At 38.2% G+C, this 12,144-nt stretch overlaps 1 protein-coding gene across 1 annotated transcript in view; it reads left to right on the top strand.

Moving 5' to 3' along the window:
* Positions 1-12,144, top strand: part of grm5b (glutamate receptor, metabotropic 5b) — a gene marked incomplete in the record, with an annotated part of 78,912 nt that overhangs the window by 8,272 nt on the left and 58,496 nt on the right. The window contains 3 exon segments of the mRNA XM_024276568.2: positions 273-710; positions 1,486-1,600; positions 10,853-10,927. Of these exon segments, the coding sequence (XP_024132336.1) occupies positions 273-710; positions 1,486-1,600; positions 10,853-10,927 (628 nt within the window).

Below are 12,144 nucleotides of genomic sequence, written 5' to 3'. Positions count from 1 at the left end.
TCACCATCAGCCGCCTGCTGACAAGGTGATTTTGTGTTTCTCTGCTGTGTTTTGGTTTTTAAATTGTGAAATTACAACTTTTTTTGGTATACATCTATAAAAATGTATCAATGTTGCAAGAGGAATTCACTTTTTAAAATAAATGTATTGATGTTTGAGAGTCAGCATAACCTCTTTAGTTGTCTTTTGTCTCTTATAAATGGGCCATACAAGACAAACTGATAATAACTTTTCTATATTTGATGTAATTCTTCTAATTTTTTGCTGTCCAGGTACATGAGCGTAAATGTGGTGCTGTGAGGGAGCAGTATGGCATTCAGAGGGTGGAGGCCATGATGCACACGCTGGATCGCATCAACGCCGATCAGCACATTCTGCCCAACATCAGCCTGGGCTGCGAGATCCGGGACTCCTGCTGGAACTCCGCCGTGGCTCTGGAGCAGAGCATCGAGTTCATACGGGACTCGCTGGTCTCGTCCGACGAGGCCGAGGAGTGGGGCGGAGGAGGAGCCTGGGGAGGAGGAGGAGGTGGCACAACAACGATGAAGTGCACTGACCCCGCCGCAACTCCAATGCGAGGAAAGAAACCGATCGTGGGTTTGATTGGACCGGGATCGAGCTCGGTGGCCATTCAGGTCCAGAACCTGTTGCAGCTGTTCAACATACCGCAGATTGCCTACTCTGCCACAAGCATGGACCTTAGTGATAAGGTGGGTTAGTTTCCAGATCATGACTGGTACTAAAGAAAACCAGTTAAAGTCCCACTCTGATCGTCTTTTGATCTCTTATAAAAGCATCCCCATATATTAAAAATGATCATGCCATTTTTAGCCAAAAAAACAAACAAAAAAAATGTGTTATTTTGCTTTAGGGTCCACATTCTGAACTTAAATGGACCGGACCAGGTACAAGCAAAATAAGCTATGGTCAACTTGTACTCTATAGCTTTGTTTTTGTTTAGTTTTTTTTCTCATTTGGAGAAAATGTCTCAAACAACCTATTAGCCTAATCCCTAATAATTATTATTAGCAGGCCCAGCTCTTGGCTGCATGGCACCCTAGGCGAAACGTGATTTTTGCCATATCTGTAAAAAAACAACATGAATATATAGCCTAATCATTGCAATTTGATGCCCCCTCCAGCAGATGGTGCCCTAGGCAGCCGCCTAGGTCGCCTATGCCCAGGGCTGGCTCTGATTATTAGAGGTATTATTTTCAGAAATCTTTTTGACAACATTTTGGTAATCATTATTATAGCAACTTGACAGCAGTGAGGCTGGTAGGGAACATAAATGCATTTTACCCAGATGTGGCATGCGCTTGTAAAGAAGTACTGTTTATCTCTTGATCTCTTGTTATGCCGGTATTCACTCATCAGAGTGAGTCTTTAAAGAGAAAATTGCTTTACGAAATGAATATGTTTGTATTTGACAATGCAAAAATACTTCCTACATCCAGCTGTCCTTTGTCTTTATTATGCTTTCAGAGCCTTTACAAATACTTTATGCGGGTGGTGCCCTCTGATGCTCAGCAGGCACGAGCCATGGTTGACATTGTGAAGAGATACAACTGGAGCTATGTGTCTGCTATCCACACTGAAGGTACAAGGACACTCCTCTGCACAGTTATTTGGTTTTGGTTCATTTCTTCCCACTGAGATATACTTTAATCATCATTTCATTTTTAAATACTATGATTTTTACTTTTTTTAATGCAAACAACTCAATGACACTTTGTAAAAACATTTTTTAAGAGAATGCACCTTCAACAAAAACACAGACAGAAAAAACAAACAAACTTGGGTATGAACCCAACATTTGATGCCACAAATATAACAGAGGAGAATTTCAGGACCACTGCAGTACAGAGAGCAGCAGATTCAGCAGAGATGGATTTCCAGCTTATGAAGGAAAAATGTTTTAATTGGAATTACTTGAGCAGGACAGATGCTGGCTACAGTCCAAAGAGCTGCTGCTGCTGCTGGTATCCAAAAACAAGGAAGTAGATCAGTGGGTCATGGTTGGAGGACAGCAGTGGCAGAGAGGTTTTGCTGCGTCAGTGAAGTGACGCAGATGAAGCTTTTTAAAGTACCTTTCAAAGTGAACCATCAGTAAAGAATAAGGGGGAAAAACGGCTGTTATAACAAGTGTTTGTATTAACCCATATTATTTAACCACAAGGAGGCACAATCCAAAGCCTTTGTGTGACGGTCCCCATATCCAGGTAAATGTAGAGTCTTGAGTCAGGAAGGGCCTTAGATGTAAAACCAAAGTCAAATAATTAATGTGATTCACAAACTGAACCTTTCATTGTTGAAACCAACTTTGTTGGATCTAGAAATTGATCCAGATGATTGGACAGCTAAAATGATCAAGTAGGAGGATGGTATGAGGAATGAGGAAGGAAAATAAGGAGATCTGTTGGTGGAATGAAGAGGTTCAGGAGAGAGGGAAAGGATAGCTAAGAAATGGTGTAGCAGAAGGTGAAGGTGGCAAAGACCAAACAAAGAGTGTATGAGGTCGTGTATGACAGGTTGGACAGAAAGGAGGGAAAGGTGGATCTGTGTTGGTGAAGCAGAGAAACAGAGATGGAAGGATGAGCAGCAGGTTTGGATGATCAAGGAAATTAGGTTCCACAAGTTTACAAGTGAAGAACTGATGAAAATGTTAAAGAAGAAAAGAGGGGAGGAGGTGGCTGTTGTGGAGCAGGAAGTAGCAAAGATTAGTCAGGATGAAGCGAGGAAGACATTGAAGAGGATGAAGAAAGGAAAGACAGTGGTTCTGACAACACACCGGTGGAGGCTGGTTGTTCTCCTGGCTGCTGGTAAACTTCCTCAGACTTTTCATGTTTTCTGTCCTCTTTCTGCTTCTCTGTGTCCTTGGTGATTCTTTTGTGGTTTCTCAGACTCAGAATGTGCCTCCTGAGATTTTCTTCTGTCAGGTGTACTACTCTGTGTGTTCTTTCAAAATCATACTACAGAAATATTGTTTGCTTATTTAGAATTGACAGGAGTTGGTGCATATGTGTTGTCTCTTTTGTCCTTTTTGGCTGTTGGTGGAGTGGTGACCTGCGAAAAGTTGGCAAAGGTTAAAGAGGGACGTCACAATATGTGATGTAAATACGAGTCTTTTTTCAGGTGGATTCGAGTCCGACTTGAAGAGCTGTTTTTTCCTTTTATTTGGTGAGAAGACAGAAGAGGAAGTCCTTCATTGATTTATTAATATTCAGATCTTTATTTACAAATGATTACATTCAAAAATAGTAATAGATGAGTTCCATGGGCCAGATTGATAATAAATAATCTAGAAGTAATTTAGTGGTGAACCTACAAATCCCCTTTTGTTTTTACATTGAAAACATACTGAAAATAATTTATTTTCAGGGGTAAAGCGGCATACCAACCATCAGAGAAGAATTCCTCTTTTTACGGTCAATGTTGAACATTTATGAGAGTATTGGATCAAACAAGATGGTCATAACCGCTCTCAGTGATGTTAACGTCCATACAAATGTCATAGTCACTTTTTTATACAGAAGAATCAGATGCTGTGAAACATTTTTAACTTTTTTTTCATTTATTGAAAAAGTTCTTGAAGTTCAACTTTTCAATGTAATGTTGTGTAAATTATTTCCAATCTGTAGTACATTACATTTACCTTTTATTGCTGCTACAAGATGTTTCCCTTTCCATGTAACATTACTCTCTCAAAATTGTAACGCATTACATTAGTCTTACTTTTTTACTTTATTTGACATACCTGCAGAAAACTAAAACAACCAAAAGCTTCACAATAAAAGCAGGTTAACGTGACTGCATTAGTAAAAAAAAGGGACTTAATACACGTAACTCTTGTGCTCAGACTATATTGTTCCACATACAGTCTCTGTTAAAGTCTGTCAACCTTGACACTAAGTAAAACAGCTGCAGGCTGTTCAGAGTCACATCCTGCCATTCTTATGGACCTAACATCTCAGCAGCAAAATTATCGTTTCACTTAGAAATTTGAAACATCTGCACATATTTATGATCATGAAAATGTGAGAAAACATTTTAGACACAAACAGTGGGTCTTAAATTTAGCAACTTAACGTTTCTTGGTGTTTCAGAGTCCTGCTCAATCACAGTTGAGGGTGTTTTAAGTGTCAGATATTGAATAAGTTTAGTGAAATGTCCAAATTATTTCAATACTCACTAACTTTTAAAGACTATTTGCTAATCTAGCGAGCATCGATGCACATTGGTTTTTTGGAGAGACTTCTGGGAAATTTCCTTGAATTGGAAATATAGATTCGGACACACTGAAAAAATGGCGTGCTAAGTAATGAGGGAAATTGGACACAACCATGATTGTTGTTTTTATCTAACTTTTTTCTAACAGGTGTTTCACATTGATTTTGTAAGATTACTCTACTTTCACAGGAGGGAGTTTTTACACCAAAGACATCCCTGTTGGAAAGTGTGTGTGTGACTGATTTGTTACTCATGTGACATGACACCCATTTACTGCCTGGAAAACAACATTATATCGACCAAAAAAGAAGAACATTTTGTACTTTTCAGCGCCTTATTGTCAGGTCAGACCCTGTTGAGCAGAAAATCCGTCACCTGCTGAGCAAACCATAACTGAAACTTCATTTTTTACATTCCAGCATCAGAAGGGGAGTTTTTATTTAGCACCTCGGTGTCCATATGAGGGCTTCTGTGAGTTGAAAGATAATGACTGTTCCCCTTATTAGAAACCCAGGATCCTTCACTGCAATCTTTGCAAGTGCTTGGCAGCAAAGGGTTTTCTGTTTTTGCAGGCTGCTGGGTTAACCTTGCAGCTGATCTTCAAGGTTGAATCCTGGCCTCTCAGAAACAGTGTAGCAGCAGCAGCAGGAGAGGGAAGCAAGAACTGTCAACAAAAAAAGAGAAAAGTAAAGATTTGTTTAGGGAAAAAATGACATTTGTGAAGGGTGATATAGATGCCAGAAGTAAATGTGTTTGTGCTTTCATAGGAGGGGGGCTGGGTTAAATAAAAGTGCGTACAAAACTGCAAAATCAGAGACAGATTAGAAATGGCTTATTGAGAGACTCATTAATTTTCTGCATTAACATTTTACATCTGGAGGGAAAAGATGCTAGAAATTGATATACAAAAAAAAAAGAGAAAAAAAGCTGAATAATACATGTAATATCAGAACAGTAATTACGCTAAACGAATGAAACACTCCCACAGACGCCTGGAATACTGTGAGACCAACACTCTCATTGGGAAGAGCCATCATGCATGACTGATTTCTATGCAGTGATTATGTTAATCATCTCAGTTTTTCAGTTCAAACTTGTATTTTTTTAAATTCAGGAGGAGGGCAAAATAGAAATGATTGTTCAGCCCATTTTTGTAGAGTTCATGATGGATTTGTTCGAGATTACCGTGGATGAGACTGACATGAATAGACAGACACATGTTCTGGAACTATAGAATTGCCTGATTATTAGATAACTCAAACCTTTCTTATAGTCCCACTCCGTTCATCTTTTAATCTATGTTTTAAGTGTTCCCAGTGATCTTTTAATTAGGATTATGCAGTTTTTAGTCAAAATCAAAAAAGTTTCTGTAGTGACTATAGTGTAGTGACTGACTTGTGAGCGGAACTGTTAGTTTGGAGTAAGCCCTCCCCCATTTCCCATCATCCATCTGTTTACACACCCTTCCACTACCTTACAGCCCCTAATAACCCTAACTTAACATTAACCAGCTCAAACTAAGAAACTTCAGATGTTTTGCAAGCTGATGCATCAGAATGGGGCTGAGCAGGGAACCTGTAGACTGGAGCACCTACATCACTGCCACAAGCTTTCCCAATGGCATGTTTTGTCTACTCCTGATACACAATTATTTTGATTAAAAAATACCCCAAACTTAAATTTCTATATATGTGTCTTCCATTATCAGAAAAATTCCACAAAAACATGTTAAAAACACCAAAATCCCAATTTTCATCAGAGAGGGTCTTTAATGTATTTTTAAATCTTAGCTTGAGGCCTTAGTCTGTTTTTGGAATAACATTTTAGCATTATTAATGAATAAGATGACTTGTCTGTAACATCAGGTGTTTTCCCAAAACTACTGAAGACAGTTCACAAGACAAAACTCAAATAAGCAAATACAAGCAGCTATCAAACCTGCCATTTTTAAGTAAGATAATTGAAAAGGCTGTTTTGTGTCAGTTACATGAATTCTTAATGATACACAACTGCTAAGATGTCTTCCATTCAGGGTTCAGTCAGCCCCGCAGCACTGAGACGCCTCTGACCAAAGTGACTAATGATATATGTTTGAATACAGACAGTGGGAATATGTCATTGCTAGTTTTATTGGATCTCAGTGCTGCGTTTGATACAGTGGACCACGTCACATTACTCAAATAACAGGAAAATTGATGTTGTGGGTCTCACTGGGCCAGTACTAAACTGGTTTAAAATGTGCTTAGAAAACAGGAGGTAATTGATAACTTCCCATCTGAGCTAACAGAAATTATATGTGGAGTTCCCCAAGGCTCCATCCTGGGGCCACTTCTATTTAACTTCTACATGCTCAACAACAACATTAGTTACCATTTGTGTCATGATTATATGCTTAGGTTTTGTAATGTTCTGTTTTCCCTGTCAGTTTCACCATCATCCACAGCTGTCTTCATTTAATTAATCTATCTTTAAGTGTCTGGTTTTCAGTTTCTCACTGTCAGGTCATCTGCTCTGTTCTGTTCTGCCACCCTTTATGTTGCTGCATGAGTTCTTTGTCATGTTTCAGTTTATTTATTAAATATTTTAAGTTTCTGTCACCAAGCCTGGTCTGCATTTGGTTCCTCCACCACAACTTCCTGACCATAGCTACTAGGATGCCACAAGTCTTGGTTTAAAACCAAACAGCATGTTACACAATTAGACCCAGTGAATCGTTGCATCTGTCCTTTACATTGAAAGTTTACGTTTTCAGAATTATTAGTTGTTTTGTTGTTGTTTGTAATACACAAATTAAATATGAAACTGAAACAAAACTGTGACCCAAAAAACAAGGTTTGAACCACATTGTGGGGAAAGTGAATTGTTGAATCCCTAAAAGCTGTACAGATGACACACATATATATAATGATACCAGGAGACAAAGGACTTGAACAGGCTCTTACTAAGTACATTGAGGACATTAATGACTGGATGTGTCATGACTTACTTCAGCTAAACAAAAAGAAAACTGAGGTTATTGTCTTTGTGGTTAAAGAGCAACAGAACTTTAATCTATTCATCTATCTAAGGTAAAAAACAAAAACCAGGCCAGAAACGTAGGTGATGGAAGATGCAAACAAATTTTGATGAACACGTTAAGGCAGCCACAAAATCAGCTATTAAAATGTGATGTTTAAGCAGGACCTGAAAAAGTTTACATCTGTTACTCTAAGATTAAAGTCAGTTCTTTTTAACTTAGTTTTAATAATTATACATTTAATATTTCTTTCAAATGTTTTTTTTTATCAATGTTGTATGTAAAGCCCTTGAATTGTCTTTGTAAACAAAATGTACTATAAACTTGCCCTTACTGTTGAGGGAGAAACATGTACTCAGACAGCTTTAGTCTGAATGAAGGTGATTCTATAACCATCACTCTGTCTGCCTTTACTGTTTGCAACAGACATTATGGGATGGAAAGAGGTCACACAGATCAGATACTATTCACAACAGATGGAAGCAGACATGCTTTAGAACCTGACACGACCTGTGACTCGTAAATGGGACTGTAAACAGTTCATACAGACTGTCAGAAGAGTTGGAGTGGTAAAAAAAAAGCCGAAATCAAACCTCACAGCTTATTTTAGCAGCAACACGTTGAAAACAACATCAATTCTTCATGTATTGTGAACTGTAATTAGTGTTTTACATACATTTACAGAGGTGACAATTTATGGGTACTAGTCAGGAGACGAATAGGCTTGAATTAATATTATGTTTTAGCTTTCATAAGATAAGTTGGTATTTCCGTGTCATTTTTCCAGTCATTATGTCATGTTCACTTAATTTAAATCACTTTGGTTAAGCTCAGTTTGTGCTATTGCCGCAAACTTTGACATATGTCATCCATCCCCACACACTCTAACAGGCTTCCATCATCGTCATCATCCCATAGCTGCAACACCTTCTACAGCAAGCTACAGGATCAGGAACATAATTATGATGGACTCTTTAATTAAAATTCTTCAGGGTGACAGGGATTCCTGCCAGGTCTATTTTAGTTCTTTATTCTAAAACAATAATAGAGCAAAACCCAAGAGTAGAAAAATACTTAAAATTTAAGGGTAATAGTAGAAAAGTGTGAAAATACTCCTGTTGTGCTGCAAAAATTAATAGTTTTTTTAATTCCTGTTAAAAAAACACATAAAACAATAAACATCATCAACATCATGACTCCATACCATTTTCTCACAGACAAAAGAGGTACTTAATCTAAAATCTGACATATTGAGTCCCAATAAATGAACTAAAAAAGCTCACAAATTCATTATGGCTGATGGTTTTTGGTAATGGGTTCAGGTGACCCCATTATACACATAAAGCAAATAAGTCGACAGTTCATAGGTTTTTTTTTCTTTTAGTTATTTGTGTATTTTCAGTGACGTAGTATGAAAACATCAAACTCCTTTGTGAGGACTTTTAATCATACCTTATGCTCAATGTGGGATGTTTGAAATTAGGAGTTATTTTTGCTTTTTCAAAATAAATGCTAAAACTGCTTAAAAATGTCCAAATTTTAAATTATGAAGGAAACTTCTTTCAAATAGAGAGATCTTTCAAACTTTAAGCAGTTTAGAATTAATATTTACCACGAGTTTAGGTAAGAATGAACCTTGACTGAAGAACATTTTGGTTTTTTTTAACTACTTTTCTAGTTTTCAAAAACATTTTTAATGATTTCATCTTATTTTATTATTTAGCCTGTACTGCTGTAGTTTTAGCATCTGAAGCATTCTTTCAAATACAGACTTCCTTTCAGCAAATTTACTTTAATTTAACAAATTTAATATTAGCTTCAACTTCCTTTGGGTTTTTTTGCAGCTTTATAAAGAAACAGCAACTTACTTAATTTTTTTTTACTATAATCGAAGCTTCTACATTTTATTTATATATTTCATCATCTTCAGACCCAAATTATGCCTTCATACATGCTAAAAGGTGAAGGTTTGAAGCTGCATAGTTGACTAACATACTGTTGAATGTGACAAACTTCAGGTATGAAAGTTTTTCATAAAAACAATGAAGTCATATGAATGTGCTAATGCATTGAAAGAGTCTGAGTCTGCTAGAGGCATTGTTTAATTATTTAATCAGACAAATACTGCCTTATTTTGTTAAAACAAAATAGTATTTTCATTCTTATGCTTCTCATTTACTTAAGTTTAAGGATATTTACAGAATTCAGGACGTTGAAGTCACAAAAATCTTTGCTTTCTGGTCTTTTATGATGCCATTTTTCATGTTTAGCTTCAGTTTTTTCTGATGTGTAGCCAAATCAAAATTACTGATTTAAATTGATATGGAAAACAAATGCTTCGTACAGAAAAAAATACATAAAATAAAGTAGGAAGAGCCAAAGAAGCTGTGAACCTCTGTGGAATTTGGAGAAAAAGCCGAAGTGCTAAACGGCAGTGAGATGATTTCCCCCAAGCTGCTGTTGAATGTTTGCAGCTCACAGAAATGAAACATGCTCAGGGGAACAGAAGGGATATATATTTTTTAAGTATGGCGCACTTACTGTCACCGTTTCACACTTGCTGCCTTTGTGTTTTTCCTCTGAATTTTTTTCTTTCTCTCTATTAAACTAATATTTATGGTAGAATTCTTTTTTCTGATTTTGACCTGTAAGTGAAACCAGCTCGGGTGAAGACAGCCAGACTCCCACCGCGATCGATGCTTTATCTTGGCATCGGCGGTCATGGGGGAGGGTGGTGGTGGTGGGTCGGGGATGAGAGCGAAAGTGTGTTTGTGGGGCAGTGTGTAGTCGTGACGTTGAGCGCACAGACGGAGAGTTTGGGTTTCAGAGTGAAGCAGAGCCACCGAGTGGCAGAGCCCCCCCCCTCGCACAGATCCCTGTTGAATCCAGTGTGCGGTAACCCACAAGCTTTATTGATTTCTTGGTCATGGCACCACAATGAACGAGTACGTGTATTTTAGAGCGCACGAGGGAGGGATGGTCTGCACCATCTGTCTGCCGCTCTTCTCACTAAGACACTAATTACAGGACTTTACACCTCCCTCATCACTGGCCTGACTGCACTATTTGAAATGGAAGCGGAGGGGGGGGGTTCTCGTCTGCTTCCTGTGCATGCCCCCCTCCACCTGCACCTCCTCTTTAGTCTTTAGGCACCACGTTTCTTTATCGTCTGAACAGAAAGGATGATTTAGAGACTAATTACATCTCGTTAATGCATCACATTTAAAACAATCAATTTTTTTTTTTTTTTTGGATTACACTGAGAGTGACAGATGTAAAATGGTGGAGGGCATTGAGATTCGGGGAATCCTATCATCATCTCTGCCAGCGTTCACAACTTTTCATTTGCATAAATTCCAGGTCACCCACTTTCTCTGGCAAAAGATTGGGGAGCCACAGAGGGAGTTTTTTTTTCTTTTTCTAAACTCGCTTAAGTCACTGCTTTGAATCACTTTTGACAGGAAATAGAGATGGGCTCCCTGACCTCTCATGATTGAAAGTCAGTTTTTTATGTTCCAACCCTTTTATGATCCACAGAATGCACCAAAAGATAAAATAACAATTCATGTTGAGAACATTTTTTTGACATTTTCTGTGGCTTTTCAGGGAACTATGGTGAGAGTGGGATGGAGGCGTTCAAGGACATGGCAGCCAAAGAAGGCATCTGTATTGCTCACTCAGGTAAGAGCAGAAGATGTTTAAGCAATTCCTCTCAAATTCAATGACTTTGATCTAAATCATCATTTATTCTGACAGGAAAGATCTCAATTTCAGCAAGTACATTACAATAATTTGGAGATATTGTTATTTACATGAGTGCTTTTCCTATTTGGTCTGAATTTAAATGAAATACATAAAAATTCCATTTGATATTACAAATAATGAATGAGAATAAAGACCGTTTTCATAAGTTATTACCCCCCAAATGAAGACAATAATAAGGGTAGTCCTAAATACCAAAAATTGACCATGTCAATAGCAGGTATTTCCACAATTTGTCGCTATGACAACTTGACAGCGACATGACACGTTCCTCTGAGCCAATGCCTTCCACTCTTCCATACGTGCTACATGGTCCCTTGGCGGATATGATCATCCAGTCTCTGCTACAGCTGGTTCCAGACGTGCTCTATGGGGTTCAGGTCAGAGGTCATTTCTGGCCATGCCATGTTGGACACTCCCACTTCCTGAAGTTTAGCTGTGACAGTTCTAGTACCATGTGGTGGAGCATTATCATTCATGAACAGAAAGTCGAGAGTGTTCTGGTGAAATCGGGGAATGATAACGGTTCTATGATGTCTCTGAGGTAAGACCTCTGCAGTGACTGGACCGTCTGCAATAACCAAATCAGTTTTGCGCTGACTGGTGATGCCTGTCCAGATTGTTGCACCTAGTTCATCAAGAGCCTCGTTTCCACTGAGGTCCAGTCTGTTATAGTCCGGTATTTCGAGCATTTCCATTGTAAAATAGACCCATTAAACAGTACAGAACCATACCGCTTGGGGGCTCCCATTGGTTGTAGGTCCATTGAAAAGTAGAACAGCCATTTGGCACCACCATTTAGCAAAAACTGATGACAATATTAGAAAGAATCCAATATAGTGCTCATTTAAGCTAATGTTTCCAACATATGTAAGCATTCGGGTTTTTGTTGTTTCAATCCTGCCGCAACCTTCTTTCAAACAACATTCCTTTTATACATGATATACTAGAAGTAAAGCAATTAAAAAGACAAGCTGCAGGATGACCTCCACTGTTGTTGTCGCTTTCCTAGTCGTCACACTACAATGACGCAGTGACACGCTAGTGGTCAACACCACTCAAGTGCTGTGGGAACAAACTGCTTTGTAGAAGCGAGACTTAACTGATCACCAGAATTAACTGGATTGTACTGTACC

This window comes from Oryzias melastigma, linkage group LG13, assembly GCF_002922805.2.
Source record: "Oryzias melastigma strain HK-1 linkage group LG13, ASM292280v2, whole genome shotgun sequence".
Classification (NCBI taxonomy): Eukaryota; Metazoa; Chordata; class Actinopteri; order Beloniformes; family Adrianichthyidae; genus Oryzias; species Oryzias melastigma.
The sequence above is the reverse complement of the archived record's forward strand: the minus strand, read 5'-3'. Positions and strand labels throughout refer to the sequence as shown.